The sequence below is a fragment of the Heptranchias perlo genome, chromosome 20 (assembly GCF_035084215.1).
Source record: "Heptranchias perlo isolate sHepPer1 chromosome 20, sHepPer1.hap1, whole genome shotgun sequence".
NCBI classification, from domain to species: Eukaryota; Metazoa; Chordata; class Chondrichthyes; order Hexanchiformes; family Hexanchidae; genus Heptranchias; species Heptranchias perlo.
In genome coordinates this window covers 35,272,241-35,292,435 of record NC_090344.1, presented here as the reverse complement: position 1 = coordinate 35,292,435, position 20,195 = coordinate 35,272,241, and the positions used below count along the sequence as shown (strand labels likewise).

Here is a 20,195-nt window from a genome sequence, read left to right as displayed (position 1 = left end):
AGCTCGGGTGGGGCACAGGGGAAGGTTGGAGTGAGCTCGGGGGGGGCACAGGGGAAGGTTGGAGTGAGCACAGGGCACAGGGGAAGGTTGGAGTGAGCTCGGGGGGGGCACAGGGGAAGGTTGGAGTGAGCTCGGGTGGGGCACAGGGGAAGGTTGGAGTGAGCTCGGGTGGGGCACAGGGGAAGGTTGGAGTGAGCTCGGGTGGGGCACAGGGGAAGGTTGGAGTGAGCTCGGGGGGGCACAGGGGAAGGTTGGAGTGAGCTCGGGGGGGGCACAGGGGAAGGTTGGAGTGAGCTCGGGGGGGGCACAGGGGAAGGTTGGAGTGAGCTCGGGGGGGGCACAGGGGAAGGTTGGAGTGAGCTCGGGGGGGGCACAGGGGACGGTTAGCGCGGGCGCGAGGGGAGGCGGGTGGAGCGGGGGGAGGGTAGAGTGGGCGGGGCGTAGGGGAACCATAATTTCATAGAATCACAGAAATGATACCACAGGAGAAGGTGAATCGGCCCATTGGACCTGTGCCAGTGCTAGCTCTTCATCTACTCCAATCCCTATTTCCCTGCCCTTTCCCTGTATCCTTTTACATTCTTCTTTTTCAAATACTGATTTATTCCCCTTTTTAAATGATAAATTTCTGCCTCAATAGCCCCTCATGGTGAAACATTTCCCGTTCCAATAAGCCTCATTGTGAAACCATTTATTCTAACTTCCCCCTTTGTGCTCCGAGTGATGATCCTCAGTCTGTGCCAATAAGTTTGGCAGTAGCTCTCTATGATTTCATTCAGATACTATAAATTCGAAATGTTCTGCTGTTGAGGATTGAGCATTGCAATTTTTCCATATTCTGTAGTTTAAATTTACACTTTTTGCTGGAGTGGTTGTTTTCTCAAGAAGACGTCTCCATGAGGTGAAGCCAGCGGACGCTTCTTGGAGACATTCCCTGCTTTCCCAAGCCACTGGAAGAGCAGCACGCTGGCACAGTGCAGTTCTCTCCCACACAAGGCATGGATCGCAAGAGAGGAGGGAGTGCGTGCTGACCCCCCACCCCCCCCCACGATTACACCAAGTCCTGTATCGCGGTGACAGAATCATCGGATCCACCAAAAACCGGGTCTAGAACAACGCGCTGGTTTCAGTGGCGTAAACGTGGAGAGCCAGAACGCAGACATCGTTCTCCCTCGAGCGCCTTTTGTCAGTCTTGTTAAAGGGCCCTCCTGCCTCCCTGTTGCAGTTCCGCTGAATCTTCACCCACCCTAAAGGTTGGCCTGTCTCCTTTCTCTCTGTCGTTAACGGACTTCCCGTGCATTTGCAACTCTGTCTGGCTTTTAATTTACAATTTTGCATGTTGTTTTGTCGAGGCAGAAACTCCCGACTAAGATCTGAGATTCCATTATCAGCTGAGGGAATTGGAGTCATTTGACAAGTGGCAAGCTTCAAGCGGTGTCTAATCATCATGTTCTTTACATTCTGAGGTCTGGCACTTTTTTTCAGAATGGAAGGGATATTGTCAGTGCAATTGGCAAGGATAAATCTCTTTTGGCAGAAGTCATTTGATGGTTTCAAAACACCAAAGAATATATTTCTAAACATACTGTGGAATAGACATTAGGTTTAGAAACTTTAAACAGAAACTGCTTCCTCTAGATTTTTCCTTTGAAACAGAGGATGGTGAATATATGGAACTATATCGGCCGTTCCTTCATCGTCGCTGGGTCAAAATCCTGGAACTCCCTTCCTAACAGCACTGTGGGAGAACCTTCACCACACGGACTGCAGCGGCTCAAGAAGGCGGCTCACCACCACCTTCTCAAGGGATGGGCAATAAATGCTGGCCTTGCCAGCGACGCCCACATCCCATGAACGAATTAAAGAAAAAACATAGGAACAGGGGTAGGAATCATCTCCCCAGGGAGACTTGGAAAATTTGAGGGAGAATTGGAAAGATATTTGAGGGAGTGGGTGATTGAGAGGGATTGGATTACGGTACCAGCCAGAGGAACGTCAAACTCTTGTCTGGTCCAGTACTTTCCAATGATGAAAGTCTTCAGCACAGGATGTTTGAGTTGGTTTGGTGTTGGAACTCTCAGCAATGGATTTGTCTCGCTATTCTTAAAGCAGAGCTGATTACAGACTGATTTGATAGAGGTGTTTAAAACTATGAAAGGATGGGATGGGAAATGTGGAAACAGATTGTTTTCAGTGATTGATGGGTTTAGGTCAACAGGACATAGATATAAGATTAAATGTTTGTTAGGACAGAGCGGGAGAAACTATTTTCCACGTGGGTTGTGAGGCTGTGGGATGCACTTAGGAGAGAGTGATTGAAGCAGAGACCATGTCAACATTTAAGAACAGGTTAGATAGGAAGGAAAGGGAGGGATAAAGGGTTATGGGAACAGGGCAGGCACATGGGATTAGGATACTGCTCGTGTGGGGGATAAACCCCAACACGGACTGGCTGGGTCTCGCTGGTTGAGTCAGTGTTGTAATTCTTTGGATAAGAATAATAAAGCATTTATAAAGAGGACAGCCTTCTCTTTAGAAGCGGTACAGGATGATTGAAAGGATATTTATAAAAACTTGAGGACCTATTAAGGAAAACTGTACTTTGGGAATGCTCCATCACTCTCTGATGGGATGTTCCAAAATCTATGGATGAAAGACACTCTCTACTTCGACCACCTCAATGAAACTCAAGCTCAGTCATCTAGAATTTGCCCTTGTAGATGTTTAATTTAGTGCCTCAATATTGGTTTGCAACCTTCTCCTTCTCAAAGCTCTTTGACATTTGAAAACATTTTACAGCTGCTGACAGTAATAAGCCTCTTTGACAACATTGCTCCGTGACACAATAACACGTTTAGCAACCTTCAATACTGGAAATTTTGTTGAGTGGAAAAACAGACCACCTAAATAGTTTCTAGAATCTAAAGATCTGAGGTCCCACTGTCTATGCTCTGGTAAACTACGACGATTGTCCTTCTATTCTATACTGTCCTTCTGGAATTCAATTCAGAGAAGTGTGAGGTAATGCATTTGGGGAGGGCAAATAAGGCAAGGAAATACACAATAAATGGGAGGATACTGAGAGGTGTAGAGAAACAAAGGGACCTTGGAGTGCATGTTCACAGATCCCTGAAGGTAGCAGGACAGGTAGATAAGGTGGTTAAAAAGGCATCCGGGATACTTTCCTTTATTAGCCGAAGCATTGAATATAAGAGCAGGGAGGTTATGCTAGAACTGTATGAAACACTAGTTAGGCCATAGCTTGAGTATTGCGTACAGTTCTGGTCACCACATTACAGGAAAGATGTGATTGCACTAGAGAGGGTACAGAGATTTACGAGGATGTTGTCAGGACTGGAGAATTTTAGCTATGAGAAAAGATTGGATAAGCTGGGGTTGTTTTCTTTAGAACAAAGGAGGCTGAGGGGAGATTTAATTGAGGTATATAAAATTATGACGGGACCAGATAGAGTGGATAGGGAGGACCTATTTCCCTTAGTAGAGGGGTCAGTGACCAGGGGGCATAGATTTAAAGTAATTGGTAGAAGGATTAGAGGGGAACTGAGGAGAATTAGGAGTGGTGGGGGTCTGGAACTCACTGCCTGAAAGGGTGGTAGAGGCAGAAACCCTCAACTCATTTAAAAAATACCTGGATGTGCACTTGAAGTGCCGTAACCTACAGGGCTACGGACCAAGTGCTAGAAAGTGGGATTAAGCAGGATAACTCTTTTTCTGCCGACACAGACACGATGAGCTGAATGGCCTCCCTCTGTGCTGTAACTTTCTATGATTCTTCTATGATAATGCCCACACTGATCATTGGAACTAGAGGAGAATTTCAAACTCCTGTTAGTAACTCCATCAAAGGCTCTTAACCCTGTGTGAGACAAAACCAAAGTCATAATGAGGGAGGGAACAGAAACCTGAGGGAATAAGGAGTCCAACCCTTAGAGTTAAATCAGCTCCATTTTGAATGAAGATCATGGCTGTTGGGTGTTGGCAAATTGGGTTGTAAAATCATGACTGGAAACGCGTGAAGACTGAATGATAAGGAGAAGCTTTGAGGGCTCTGTTGGAGCCGGGCAAGTTTCTGTATCACTCCCTTCAACAAGGTTGGAAAAGAGGCATTCATGCCAGAAGGGTAATGGGTGTTTTACCTCCAAATCTTGACATCAAGGCAGCATTTGACTGAGTGTGGCACCAAGGAGCCCTCGTAAAATTGAAGTCAATGGGAATCAGGGGGAAAACTCTCCAGTGGCTGGAGTCATACCGAGCACAAAGGAAGATGGTAGTGGTTGTTGGAGGCCAATCATCTCAGCCCCTGGGCATTGCTGCAGGAGTTCCTCAGGGCAGTGTCCTAGGCCCAACCATCTTCAGCTGCTTCATCAATGACCTTCCCTCCATCATAAGGTCAGAAATGGGGATGTTCGCTGATGATTGCACAGTGTTCAGTTCCATTCACAACCCCTCAAATAATGAAGCAGTCCGAGCCCGCATGCAGCAAGACCTGGACAACATCAAGGCTTGGGCTCATAAGTGGCAAGTAACATTCGCGCCAGATAAGTGCCAGGCAATGACCATCTCCAACAAGAGAGAGTATAACCACCTCCCCTTGACATTCAACGGCATTAGCATCGCCGAATCCCCCACCATCAACATCCTGGGGGGTCACCATTGACCAGAAACTTAACTGGACCAGCCATATAAATACTGTGGCTACAAGAGCAGGTCAGAGGCTGGGTATTCAGCGGCGAGTGACTCACCTCCTGACTCCCCAAAGCCTTTCCACCATCTACAAGGCACAAGTCAGGAGTGTGATGGAATACTCTCCACTTGCCTGGATGAGTGCAGCTCCAACAACACTCAAGAAGCTCGACACCATCCAAGATAAAGCAGCCCGCTTGATTGGCATCCCATCCACCACCCTAAACATTCACTCCCTTCACCACCGGCGCACAGTGGCTGCAGTGTGTACCATCCACAGGATGCACTGCAGCAACTCGCCAAGGCTTCTTCGACAGCACCTCCCAAACCCGCGACCTCTACCACCTAGAAGGACAAGAGCAGCAGGTACATGGGAACAACACCACCTGCACGTTCCCCTCCAAGTCACACACCATCCCGACTTGGAAATATATCGCCGCTGGGTCAAAATCCTGGAACTCCCTTCCTAACAGCACTGTGGGAGAACCTTCACCACACGGACTGCAGCGGTTCAAGAAGGCGGCTCACCACCACCTTCTCGAGGGCAATTAAGGATGGGCAATAAATGCCGGCCTCGCCAGCGATGCCCACATCCCATGAACGAATAAATAAAAACAAAAACATGCTCAATACTAGGGCCAACTTCCTGGCTATTTTGACTTGAGTCCAACTGTATGTAAAGAGGACAGCATCCACAGTTCAAGATTTACCTTATTTGTACTGCCTGACTCCAAATGCAATTCTCTTTCCTAGTGCTCTGTACAAGAGCTCTGGGTATGAGTGCTTACATACATGCTCAGAGCTCCTCCCTGGTTGTGATGTTTTTACCGCTAAGCTGGCCTGTCCCTTTAAGGCCACTGCTCAAGTACTCCCTGTGAGAATCCAAGTAATTTAAGCTGCTCATAATTGGAGGAGACCAGATGAGGTCAATTAGAGGGCATTGAACTTTTAAGGGAAAAAAAAACTCAGTTAAATCTCCTCTTTGCCTGCTGTGCTCCAGTAGAAATACTCCCAGTATCTCAAGTCATCATCCAGTGAATCTACCAAATCACGCAATTGGGGGAAGAAAGGCTTAATCGATATTAAGAATTGAAGCAGGTTGTAGCAAGACTCTACCCTTGGCCTATAACCCAGTCTTCGTCCCATAACTCTACCATATAACATGCTGCAACAATGTCAAGAGCATTAATTCTTCTGAGAGATTTTTGGGACCATATTTGCATACCTCAAAGGATGTGATGTACACATTGATCATTAACTATTAATGATTAATTTAAATCACTACATCATTTTACAATATTAATTAAAATAAAGAATTCCTGCAAAACTTACTTCTGTTAGATGTCACTACTTCAATTATTAAAATACTGCAGAGTATTTTGCATTGAACATATCCAGGGGGCACATGAAAGGCATTTAGCCAATGTCTATTTTTAACTGCATCACTGCGTGAGTATGGGCATGATAGTTATGTTCACTGCTGGCCAGTACAAAGGCGATGTTTAACTATGCCCTACCAGGTTATTTCCAGAGTGCTACCAATGCAATTGGAAAAAGAGAAAGAGGTGGAAAAGAATGAAGTATCTTGTCACATTTCTCCAACGTATCCTAAATGGGATTTTCAAGCACAGTTCCTATTGGTATGTGAGTAAACGTGGCAGCCATTTTGTGCACCACGAAATCCCACAAACAGCAATGAGATGGATAACCAGTTCGGAACATAGGAACAGGAGTAGGCCATTCAGCCCCTCGTGCCTGCTCCGCCATTTGATAAGATCATGGCTGATCTGTGATCTAACTTCGTATTCCTGCCTTTGGCCCATATCCCTTAATAATTGCCAAAAAGCTATCTATCGCAGATTTAAATTTAGCAATTGAGCGAGTATCAATTGCCGTTTGCGGAAGAGAGTTCCAAACTTCTACCACCCTTTGTGTGTAGAAATGTTTTCTAATCTCGCTCCTGAAAGGTCTGGCTCTAATTTTTAGACTGTGCCCCCGACTCCTAGAATCCCCAACCAGCGGAAATAGTTTCTCTCTATCCACCCTATCCGTTCCCCTTAATATCTAATAAACTTCGATCAGATCACCCCTTAACCTTCGAAACTCCAGCGATTACACCCCCAATTTGTGTGATCGCTCCTCGTAACTTAACCCTTAAAGTCCCAGTTCATCTGTTTCTGTTCATGCTGGTGAGGGAGGGACACTGACCATGAGAACTCCCTACTCTTCTTTGAACAATGTCATGGGATCATTAATGTCCCTCTAAACTACCAGAATAGGGCAGATGGGTCCTCGCTAATGGAATTTAACTTAGATGGCAACAAATGTCAAAATCACAACGAAAGGACAAATACTATTTGTTTAGGATAGGGGTTAATCAAACATTTTAGGGGAAAAATTCAATTGGGCCTATTATTGGGCGTAGGTAGCGTGATCCGCTATTAACCCATTGCCCAATGGCCCCTGCGCAAGCAAGATGAGAACATCGTCCTGCCTCAGTACTCACCGTCAATCTGCATCGAAATCCAGGCCTTGCACGTCAAGTCAATGCAATTTGCACTTCCCAACAGCAGGGGGAGCCCCAATCTCTTAAAGGGAGGATGTCTCTTCAAATCTCTTAAAGGTAGCCGGTACATGTTATTTGCTAAAAATAACAGTCTGCTGTCTGCACGGAGTCTGAACGGAGATCAGACATCGCACATGTAAAATGCAAATGCAGGTCCCATTCCCATGTTTACACACTGATGAGTTATGTTAAAACACTGAATAAAGGTTGCGCACTACTATATCCCACATCCTCCAATCTGCATGCCAGAACTCACCAATCTGCCGATCTGAGTTGGTACCAGGCCTGCAAGCGTTCATGCACCAAGGTTCTCTGATGATGCACTAGAGGCCTTGGTGCAAGAGGTGGACAGAAGGAGGGACATCCTATATCCGCAGGGGTGGGGGCGGGGGGGGGCAAGAGGCCCTCCAGACATATGGCCAAGAGGCAGTGGTAGGCAAAGGGAGACCAAGTCAATTCCAGGCACACAGCACCACGAACATGGATGCAATGCAGGAAGAAGTTCAATGCTTTGACACGAACGGTCAAGGTGAGTGAGGTCAACTGTCAAGTGGCGCCTCCCACCAACTGCACCACTGGCCGCATCCACTGTTCCACGCACTGCACCCCCATCATCCACATACCAACAAACTCTTTCCATCAGTACTCAATTCTTCCAATCAGATGCTATCAATCTCAGATTTAGAATTCACAATTGAGCTCGCATCTACGGCTGTTTGCAGAAGATTGTTCCAAACTTCTCCCACCCTTTGCGTGTAGAAGCATTTCCTAGTTTCACTCCTGCACGTCCTGGCTCTAAATGTTAGGCTATTTCCCCGTGTCCTAGTATTCAAGTATAGGAGACCTTCAAAAACAGTTATAAATGTATCGGCAGCCAGAAACAATAATCCAGCCACTAACCTGTAAATCCTGCATGGTCCCTTTAAATAGCGCTGGTGGGGGTCCTCCAGGCACTCTAAGACACGTTCAGATGGTCGGGGTTAAGACTATGCGTTGAGTTGAGCGTTAAGTCCCAAAATGATATCTATCACTTCAAATCAGCGTTGCACACTGATTGCATCCATTTTCTCCCTACTTTACATGATTCCAGCGTTCGGTATTTGTGCATGTGCCAACTCCTATACCAAGATGGCGTCCGGCACATGCGTATGCAGCCAAGACGCCATCTTGGATGTTCGAGGGACCGCGTAGCGCCGTTACAATGGGCGCTACATGGCCCAATTTAGCGCCATATATATTTATATAAATAATAATTTATTCCTTTAATATGATAAATAACATTTGGACAGTTACATGGGTAAGATGGGTATAAAGGGATACGGGCCAAGTGCAGGCAACTGGGACTAGCTTAGTGGTATAAACTGGGCGACATGGACATGTTGGGCCGAAGGGCCTGTTTCCATGTTGTAACTTCTATGATTCTATGATTCTATCTGACAATGGCTGAAGTTTGATCTATTGGATCTATCTTGGCCAGAGTATATTAAACTTGTACTGAATAAAAATAGGCTTGTGCACAGGACTCTACGTTAAATCGGATAGAATCAAAGCAAACTGACTGATAGCTCCTTTGATATCAACAATATTTTAGAAACTTTACCTCTGTAGATACTTCCTGTCTACAAAACCTTCCCTACTGTTGTCACACTTGTGTGTCAACTTTTTCCCATTATGAATTCCTATATGCACATTTATAATGGAAATTGCCTATGTAAACTTGTCATGCCGTAATTACACCTTCCTGCCAGTGGTGGCACTGTAGCAGCTCAGTTTTGTGCCTTCCAGCTCCTCACTCCATACTGCAGAGAAAATCCTATGCTGCAGCCAACTTCTGGTTCCCAAACTGTCCTAAGCTTTTGCTTTTTGATTTGATATTGTTGTAGTTAAAGTATTATATAAAAATAAGGACAGACTACCTGATGTTAAAATGAGGACTGAATTACATGCACTGGACCTGGTCCAATTATTCCCGCCCTCTAACTCCGTTTCATCTGAAGACTACACTCGGTCTGAACTTTCTGTGTGTAACGTCAGGAGAGATCGACTCGTGAAATCCAGAATTTTTGATTTTACTTTGAATGAACAGGAATGTCACAAGACTTGATGTAGGGGAATATTAGAAGTGGAGCTGTGATTATTCAAAGTGTTTAACTGAATCTGCTTCTTCATCTAATGAGCATTCAGTGCCTTACGATTGCAGACTGAGCGCCTTCTCGACGTCTGCCAGCTCATTTAGATTGTGGTTTTAAGCTAACACAGACAACATATTAGTTGCACGCCTCATGGCTGCAAGGATGCCAGCAAATTAAAAGGGCTTCAATGCTCAGATCGTCTGTTATTTAACGGAGTCCCTAGTAGCTGCTAGCTTGGTGACAGGAAGATTAATTGATTCATCATTCATTAACAGATCAAAAATGTAATCAATGATACTTCATTAATCTGCACTGCTATGTGGGAACATGAACCTCCCAATAGTTGCACTGTTGGAGCTCTCACCCATCCAAAGATGCACAAAGATTGGAATAGCTTACATAGAATTTACAGCACAGAAACAGGCCATTTGGTCCGTGCCGGTGTTTATGCTCCACACGAGCCTCCTCCCACCTCCCTCTTCATCTAACTCTTTCAGCATATCATTCTCGTCCTTTCCTCCCTTGTGTGTTTATCCAGCTTCCCCTTAAATGCATCTATGCTATTTGCCTCAACTACTCCATGTGGTCGCAAGTTCCACATTCTCACCACACTTTGGGTAAAGAAGTTTCTCCTGAATTCCCTACTGCCTTGGCAGAGATAACCCCAAAGCACGGTATCGAAATCCCGTCCTCAAGACATGGAGCATTAAATCTCAAAGGAAAAGCTGTTTTCCAACATGATTGTTGATGCATCACTACAATTTTTAATATTCATCCCATCAGAAGAGCTAAGGAGATATCACCAGCAACAAACAGACCCATCCCACACGGTGTCTTTTTTGTTCTTTTGGGTTCAGCGACTTTCAGTATTAGATTACTATCGGGGTCGCGACCTTACGGTGACTGAACGGCCTAACCTTCCCGTGTGGATCTGGACTGGCAGGGGTGGCATTAGGACCATGCAGCCCATGCAATTGCACGGGGCCCCCTGCGGACACAGTGATCAATCTGTCTAGGGATATTTGGGGACCCCAAGCCGAAGCTTCACATGGGGACCCCGCAAGGCAAATGCCGCCCCTGGGCGGAAAGGTGCTCGGGGGATGCGCTCTGCCACATCCTCATTGCTGAGCGCCTCATTCTCCACCACCGCCCCCTCCCCACCACCGTCTTCACCCCATTTTCCCATTGGGAGGCGTATGCGCATGATGCAACATGGCCTCCGCACTGTTTTAACGCTGGACGCAAAGGCAGGACCTTTGGCTTAAGCATCCAAAGTTTAACGGAGGAGCAATCTTCTCGGCAGTCAGTGAGCGCTGCCCTGCACGGTGGGCCCGAGACGGGGAATGAGTTTTTTTTTTTGAAAAACAGGCACCACGTGGCTGCCCATGTCCTGATGCGCAGCAAGCCACCCCTTCCCCCTCGCGCTCCCCCTTCCCCCATCTCCCCCATCCCCCTCACAGCCCCCCCCCCCCCCAACCCCCCATGAGATCTGCAGCATCATAACTCCCCCCTTTTTCAGGCAGAGGTCTTGGGAGCCAGCCTCAGCCTGTGGCTGACCCAAAGCCAGCCAAGGTGAGTGGCCATCTCCATGGCGCGTGGAATAAAATAATGCCCTCCCGGAGGTGCCCCCTAATCAACGGGGAGGGCAGAAAACCTCAGCCAATTCCGTTACCATTAGGTGGGATCCTGGGATTTTGCTAGTGTTTTGGAGATCAAACTCCACCAATTATTCCATGAAATCTGTAATTCAGTGGCCCCGATTCCTAGAAATAGCTTGTTGGGAGGGCATTAGGATAAATGCCGAGAAACTTATTTTACCACATCCTTCACAATATTATTTTCCAATCAATGCAACACTGTAGTTTAATATTGTGATGCATTAAACACTGCAGCTACTGCACTGCACCCCTCTAATGCAACAGCTAGGCGTATAGCATCTCTGGATTGGTATTTATCAGGTGGTAAAACTTTTAAAAGCTTCAGTGCACCAGGTATTGTGCAATTGCTTTCCAACAGGTTAATGAAATGCAGCATTAAGCTTCTTGATGGTCACTATGATGGGATTTATTGCCCATCCTTAGCTGCTCTGAGAAGTTGGTTGTGGGCCTTCTTGAACCACTGCAGTCAGTGTGTTGAAGGTGCTCCCATAGTGCTGTTGGAGAGGGCATTCTGTGTAGTGGTGTGATACAACTGAATGGCTTGGTTAGGCCACTACAGAGGGCAGTTAAGAATCAACCACATTAGGGTGGGACTGGAGTCATATGTAGGCCTAGACTGGGTAAGGACGGCAGGTTTCCTTCCCTAGAGGACATTAGTGAACCAGTTAAGTCTTTACAACAATCCGACAGCTCCATGTAGGGTCGCCAATCCTCCAGGGCTGTCCTGGTGACCCCAGGAATTGAAGATTAATCTCCTGGGCACCGCTGTGAGCAAATCCCGGGAGAAAAATCATTTTTTTAAAATGGTGTGTTTTTTTTCATGTTCTGTGAACACTTTTGTTTATTAGTTATAAAAATACTGCAGATGGGGATAAAAAGGCAGTTTGACAGGGTGGGGCGGTTGGAGGCAGGAGATCATGCTATGAAACCTTTGCGAATACGTCCGGCCAAGGATGGCAACTCTAGCTTCATGGTCACTGATAACCAGCTTTTTATTTGCAGATCTTTTTTTTATGCAATTAAAATTCTCCAGTGGCCGTGGAGGGATTCGAACCCACTTTCTCTGGACGATTAATCCAGGCCCCAGTGATATAACTGGAATGTATTTTGAGCCAGTGGATGTCTTACCCTGCAGTAAGCTCTGGTGGATGCTCCAGTAGATGGCCAGGCACTGTTTCTCTTTCTTCATCGCCCGTTTGCAGCGGCAGTCGAACAGCGGGCTCTGCTGCAGGGACACCACGGCGGCGATGCACTCGTTCTTGACCTCAGGACCGAACAGCATGGAGGCCTTGCCGGCCAGGCACTGGCGCAGGGTCCGGTAGCGGCTGCTGCAGCCCGGCTCGGCCGCGCACAGCTCATTGCCCCGCACGCAGTCCACCCTCCAGCCGCCCGGCAGGACGGGATGCCCGGCGGAACGCAGCACCTCGTCTGGACGCAGAGGAGGAGAAAGGTTTTTTTAAAAAAAACAAAGCAAAGACACAAAAGAAAAGTGTTAAAGAACGAAAATAGCACCTGCAATACCACCCTAACTATAAATCTAACCAGGTAATGTGCCATTAATCCATTGATGGGCACCTTTAATACAACCCTAACTATAAATCTAACCAGGTAATATGGCATTAATCCATTGATAGCCGCCTTTAGTACAACCCTAACCATAAATCTAACCAGGTAACATGCCATTAATCCATTGATGGGCATCTTTAATACAACCCTAACTATAAATCTAACCAGATAATGTGGCATTAATCCATTCATAGCCACCTTTAGTACAACCCTAACCATAAATCTAACCAGGTAACGTGCCATTAATCCATTGAAACGTACATATAATGCAACCCTAACTATAAATCTAACTAGGTAATGTGCCATTAACCCATTGATAGGCCAACATTATATATAAATGTTTAAAGATATATATTCCAAAAGATTCAGATACATTTTCTTCGCATAAACTAATATAAACAAATCTGCAATTTAAAGATGCCTTAATGCCGCAAATATTTCTGCTTATCTATAATTCAAGATTTATTACCAGGGCTCTGGAATCCAGTTGTCTCAATACCATTCTACCTTTTATTACACTGACTTTTACCAGTGTTTTGGGGGGGACTAAATTTGGCTCCTTTCCAATTAAGGTTCACCAGGGTGACTGAGTCAGTCAAATTCTGTTTTCAATATGTGGGATTAGTGGATTTTCACCAGTGTTTTCGAGGGACTAAATCTCACGATTGTGTCCATTTTTCCACACAAGCTGTAAATCAGTGGCCTGTCTACTCCTCTTCATTCAAAGTCGCTTAATTCCAATAACCTGATCATTCTTTTCAGCACTAAATTCCCACTTTGCTGTGTTATTAATTCAAAATTATTTTAGTGCAAAAGGAAATATGTTGAATCTTCAGGAGTGACCTTTAAATGTGGTCTTTGTGTTTTATGTTTTGTCATTTGCAAAAATACATTAAATCGCAGTTGTACTCCCATGGTGAATGTCATATATATATATACACACACATTTATTTATATATTAATATATACACACACATACACATACATATATTCCTAAACCATGCGACGGGGAAAAATTTAGACGTGGGATAGCAACTAAACAGAGGACATGTAGAATATAATGCAGTTTATGCACACACGGTACTCTCTATCTGTACACCCATTAGTAGCTTGCTTTCATATTCTCCCCATGTTTTATTAGGTTAGCAATTGCTTTCACTAATTCTCATCTCTGTGGACACTTTTCCTTTCCTAAACTTCAGTTGTAACAGATATTCCATTGAGCTCTCAGTGATTGTATAGGGATAACTGTTGCGTTCTTTATGCATTTTGTGTTAATATTTTGTTCATTAATTCCAGCTCCTACCATTTTTTTTTCCTCCAACCGTGTTTATGTTAATATTTTAATGCTCACATAACATTCAAACCCATCACAGTGCTCTCTCTCTCTCTCTCTCTGCATCTCCCTATTTCTGTCTCAGTGTCTCCCTCCTCTGTTTCCCCCCCATAGTCTCTGCATGCTTGCGATCAGCACCTCTCCCACTTCAGACTGGAACTTACATAGAATTACATAGAATTTACAGAATTTACAGAAACGGGCCATTCGACCCAGCAGGTCTATGCCGGTGTTTATGCTCCACATGAGCCTCCTCCCGCCCCTCTTCATCTCACCCTATCAGCACAACCTTTTATTCCTTTCTCCCTCATGTGTTCATCCAGCTTCCCTCTTAATGCATGGTGAAACTTAGTCTAAAGGACCATGTAGTCGTTCTGCAATTGTATTTTATGTCTGAATAACCATATGTGGTTATTCATTTATCACACTTTAATTGTTCAGAATTTGTAATACCTAACATTTCTGTTCTAACACTCAAACTCAACTAATAACACACTGGCTAATTAAATTCCTGCACATCTCACACACGCAAACACTCTTTAAAAAATCAGATCATTTGGCAATACCATCTAGTCGGTGTATAAAATGCATATCCCCCTGCATTAAACCCAGCTATTGGATCTCATTAAACTTTTTAGCCCTGTATAGTTCTATTAAGTGCTTGCAAGCCAGAGGGGGAAAGAACAGAATGGAGATCGATAATTTTACATTCAATTTTCTCCTTGAATGCTGTTCTGCTCCTGACCTCTCCCTCTTTCTCTCCCCTCTCTCTTTTCACATTCATTAAAAGTATTAACGATTTAACTTAAGCATCCCATTGGATCCCTCCTCCTTTCACTGTACTTAAACTAAATCTGATGAAACTACTTAGCTTGTGGTCAATAGCAAGTTGACTTCCTGACAAGGAGCTGACACTTTATCTCCGCACATAACAATAATATCCCGACCAACCCACCTCCCAAATTCTCCCACCAAACAGCGGATGATCAAAATCCCCCTACTCACCTATGAAAATCAGAATGAAGAACAGGTTTGCACAGATCATGGTAAATTCTCAACAGATTTGTTTTTTTTTTGTGGGGGGGGGGGGGGTGAGGGGGGGGGCGGTGGTGGTGGTGGGCAGGTGAAACTGACTGGGACAACCTCTGGAGTGAGGCGGGTTTCAAACGGGGGTTTCAGATGGAAACAGACAGCAGCCTATCAGTCCAGTGATGGTCCTTGCATTCCACATTGAACGGAGTCTCCAGCCATCTCCCTTTCGCAGTCCCCATGCAGCATGGATATAATACACAGCAAAAAAAAAAAGAAATCTCCAATCCACTGTTTAATGCACCAAAAAAAAAAATCAGCCTCAGAAAAGATTGGTCCAGTTTCTAGCGCCGGCCAAATCCACCAGCTTCTCACTTCCAACAGTTCTCCTCAAACAGTGTGTCCTGCTCTTAAAGCGGACACTTTCTCCATTCAAATCCTGGGGGTTTTTTTTTGCTCGGATCCTTTTCTTCCAAGCCCGGATCTAAATAAAATTAAAATGCCTTCATTGCCAACTTTGGTCTCTTTTTTTTTTCTTAATTTTATTTATTTATTTCTCCCCTCTCTCTCTCTCTCTTGATGGAGAGACCCGCCCCCTTTAAGAGGGCTCTGGTGATCACAAGGATTGGAAATGATAACTTGGCTTATAGATCTTTCCTGTGAATTAGACCATCGATTCTCTTCCCAAAGGCGCTGGGGTCCCATTTAAAGCGCAGCTGCAATTAAGTTAATGAAATCGTTAAAAAAAAAAGCTCGCATATCTTCTTTCGTCTCCTTTACAGCGAGGTCTGGAGCAAACATTTGGCTCATTTGGACCGAAGACCCTGTGCGAAAAGGAAAATTCAGTCTGCAACGGATCGCATCCCTTCGCTGCTTCGCCTCTGCTCCCCTCTGCCTCGGCAAATCACTGCAGTTTGCAAATGAGAGCTGATGTACTTTCCCCCCACCCCCCCTGTAGTTTTCTTTCACAAGACCCCTTGGCGATTCAGCAGCCCATTCAGAAGTAGTAACAGTTTCCTCCTGAGGGTTGTTGGGTTTTTTTTTAAAGGTGGGGGGTAGAGGGGGGGGGGGGGGGAGGAGGAGGAGGAGGGGAAGGGAGCTGAACTCTTGGGGAATCTGGAGATCTTTGGGGAAGGAGGGGAGAAGGGGGGTGGGGGGAGGAGGAGGGAAGAGATTGGCGTCAGAATTAACGCAAGAGGCTCGGAGCGAACGTGTTTGAGGAACAAGGCAAGCTGTGTGTGTGTGTGTGTGTGAGAGAGAGAGGAGAGAGCGCTTGGCTCTGCCCCTAGATACAAACTGGAGCGTCATTCTATGACAGGACTGTAATGCCCCGGGTTACAGGAGAATGCAAAATATCTGTCCCTTTTCTCCTTCTCTCTGCATTTATTTGTCTTTTGTTTCATTTTTTTTGCTTCTAATTTTGGGTGTGTTCCTATCATTTCTCATCATCGGTAACTTCGTTTATCTTCAATTTTATTTCCCTTTACTCATTTTTTTCCCCCTAAATATAAATTATATCTATCTACCTATCCATACTCATCTTCCTATCTACCCTACCTATCCATGCGCATTCTTCGATCTACAAGTATATACCTGCCTGTGCTACAGAGTGATGAGAATTAGTGAAAGCAGATGCTCATTGTCCACAGTGGCCCGGTGGTAGCACTCTGGCCTCTCGGTCAGAAGGTTGCGGGCTCAAACCCTGAGACTTGAGCACATATTCTAGGCTGAAACTCCAGTGCCAGTACTGAGGGAGCACTGCACTGTCGGATGAGACGTTAAACTGAGGCCCCGTCTGCCCTCTCAGGTGGACGTAAAAGATCCCTTGGCACTATTTTGAAGAGGAGCAGGGGAGTTCACCCCAATGTCCTGGCCAATATTTATCCCTCAACCAACATCATTAAAAACATTTTATCTGGTCATTATCACATTGGCTGCCACGTTTCCCACATTACAACAGTGACTACACTTCAAAAGTACATCATTTGCTGTAAAGTACTTTGGGATGTGCTGAGGTCATGAAAGCCACCATATAAATGCAATCTATCTATCTGTATCTATATCTATCTATCTATATCTATCTATCCATCTATCATTGAGGCTGTACTATTTAAGATGATTTGCAGGTTACTTCAGTGTAAAGGTCCCTTTCACACTTTTAAGTACCCCCTTTCCCTCCATCCAGCAGATGTCTTGGAGTTCACATTCTAACTGCAGTAGAAAGCTTATCTGAATAAATTAACCAGATAATTTTCAGGGAAGGAATCAAGTATCCATGGTACTTATTTAGCAATAGTACTGAACACTAGCCCAAGAGTGACCTCTAGTGTACAATTACGTACACTATCAGTCCAGGGCTGCCAACGTCATGAAGTAATCACAGGTACAAAAGAAGTAATTTTCCCTTACCCAGGATACTAAGAAACATCACTGTAATTTAAAGCTTGGATTTGATTCAACACTTACTAGTAGTACAATGACACATGTTTTTATAAATATACTGCAATGCAAAGCACACTTGAATTTCTTGACTTTTAGGAGAGAGATCACACAGCAACGTTCACATTAATTAATGGGTAAAAATCTATCTAAATATATTTGGTTGTTACATGTTGGGGCACAGACACTGTGTAGCTACATGATGCAGATCCAATCCTTGTACGCATTTCTCATTGCATTGTGATAGAGAGGTGTGCCTGATGAATATTGCTGAGAGAGAGAAAGAGAAGGAACCTCTTCACAGCTGTCTGACGGGGAAAGTGACAAGAGAGCTGGGATTAGGCCTCCTGTCCACACCTGGCACATAGCCTTGAGACACCAGGAGATAACTTGGTCTTTACCCTCAATGTCTGAAATCTTGCTTTTAAATTGCCATGACAATCTGATTTAAAAACTTCATTTATTTATTACTAATTTAACTCATCGCCATCAGAAGTGATTATTGATTGAGAAATCACTGAGGTTGCTGTGAGAAGAATAACAAACACTGATTCATCATTTTGGCCCCCATATTTTTCCTTAATTTTTAAAATATGTATTGTGTGTATCATAAGGCAGTATGACAGCAACACATAAATTAATATAATTTTTCCTTTTTTAAAAAAAAAATCCATTATTCATAGAATGAGCTTTAAATTGTTTTCTCCCCTTTCCTTAAGGCATTGTGAAAGCGCTGACTCATGCTGGGATACACATCCATGCCCAGCATCAGCTCTCTGGCATCTTTCCAAACAGTGTGTATGCACGCGCGTTGGTGTTGGATGAGGGCAGGTTAAGGCTGTACTTAGGTCAAATAATCTGCTGCAATTCATGGTGTGAATCTAGACAGTGATGCCATCGAATGTTTTGACCATGTATCTGCTGTCACTCAACATTACTGCGCACGCACGCACGCACACACACACACACACTCACTTGCATACATGCACATGCAAATACACACGTTCCAACATGGATAGCAAGCAGAACTGGGAACTCTTTGGCATTTTTTTTAACCGTCCCAGCCGCCAGGGCACTGATCATTTGTGGTTACTGCTTCCCTTCCCTGACTGAAATCATTAACTTCGCACCATACTGTGGTTTGAACCTGCGTCCTTGCTGGTTGGCACGGGTCAGTCACACACCAAACCGACTGAGCCACCGGGACACAAGTAATTTGTAACCTTACTGGAATTTAAAACTGCTGTCGGCTGTCGAAGACCGACTGCATGAAAAGACATCCATGATGAACAAACTATTAGCTGTGAACCAAAACAAGCATAAATTGCAGAATGGGTGTTTACCAAGGACAAGAGCTTCAATTGTGAGAAATCACGCAGCAAACAGAGGTGGGAGATTAAATCCCTTTATCAATGGAAGATGTGACAGGTCTGCATGGAACAATAGATTACCCACTTGATGTAAATGGAGCAATTATGAGACAGTGCATATTAGTGCCCTGCAGTCTCTTTCACTATATATTTCATATTAGATTCGTGCCAGTTACTTCATCACACAAAAGCCATCATTGCAGCAACAGTATGGTCCTAAAATTATTTACATAACCGTAGCATAAACACAAAAGGAAGAGGTGAAATATATCACACAGGACTTTTAGAATGAGAAAATATTGTTCATTTATCTCAGTAATATCCTCATATTAATTTATTTCACGCATATTTTATGAAAGTTCACACATGAACTACAGACACAACCTAATCCGTCCTGCCTTTGGGAGCAATTCCTTTGTAAAGTATAATATTCCTGTCATGTAATTAATATTTAAAGCCAATGGATCTTGATCACTAAGAGTGGAACAATTACAAAGAATTACATAGAACGTACAGCACAGAAACAGGCCATTTGGCCCAACTGGTCTATGCCGATGCTCCTCGTGAGCCACCTCCCACCCCTCTTTATCGAACCCTATCATCATATCCTTCTGCTCCTTTCACTCTCTTGTGTTTATCTAGCCTCCCCTTAAATGTATCTATGCTATTCGCCTCCACTATTCCTCGTGGTAATGAGCTCCACATTCTCACCACTCTCTGGGTAAAGAGGTTATTCAGCGCTTAAGAGACCAGAAGCTGGATTAAATATTCCCAAAGTTGGCGTGACTTGAATAAGATGGAATCCAATGTTTCTGTACATTAATCAGATTCTGTACCCCTGGCTCAACCTCGTAGCGCTCTTGTTTCCTCACATCAGTGTGATATTTTCATTCCACACCGTTCGCTGTCTTTTATTGTCTGTTTTTAAAAAAATAGTTAGATGCGCCTAATCAGTGCTAAGTGTCGGGTCCGTTGTGTGGTGCAAATTCATATTGTGAGGGGGGGGGAAAGAGGGTGGAATGAATAGCCCCGGCAGTCAAGTGGTCCCAGGCTGACAAGATATTGTTTAGGTTATCCACCCCACCGCTTCCAAATGGCATGCAATTCCACAGGCACCAGCACACCTCTGCTATCTCTCCACGTGACTATTCAACTGCAGGAGGTTTCACAGCCAGCTCCAGTCCTGTCCTCACTGAAGGTCTTTGTGTGTGTGTGTGTCCTCACCAAAGATCGTGTGTGGGGGTGTGTGTCCTCACCAAAGATCGTGTGTGGGGGTGTGTGTCCTCACCAAAGATCATGTGTGTGAGTGTCCTCACCAAAGATCGTGTGTGTGAGTGTCCTCACCAAAGATCGTGTGTGTGAGTGTCCTCACCAAAGATCGTGTGTGTGAGTGTC

The 20,195-nt window shown here is 44.8% G+C and overlaps 1 protein-coding gene across 2 annotated transcripts in view; it reads right to left on the bottom strand.

Annotated features, from left to right (window-relative positions):
- The window catches only part of LOC137335696 (GDNF family receptor alpha-2-like), a 259,802-nt gene extending 243,848 nt beyond the window's left edge, over nucleotides 1-15,954 (bottom strand). For both annotated transcript variants that reach the window (XM_068000997.1, XM_068000998.1), the window contains exons 1-2: nucleotides 14,968-15,954; nucleotides 12,189-12,488 (exon numbers count right to left, since the gene is read on the bottom strand). In XM_068000997.1, coding sequence (XP_067857098.1) covers nucleotides 12,189-12,488; nucleotides 14,968-15,007 — 340 coding nt within the window. In that variant the 5' untranslated portion in view covers nucleotides 15,008-15,954. The remainder of the gene's footprint in view (nucleotides 1-12,188; nucleotides 12,489-14,967) is intronic.
- Nucleotides 15,955-20,195: the final 4,241 nt, after the last annotated feature.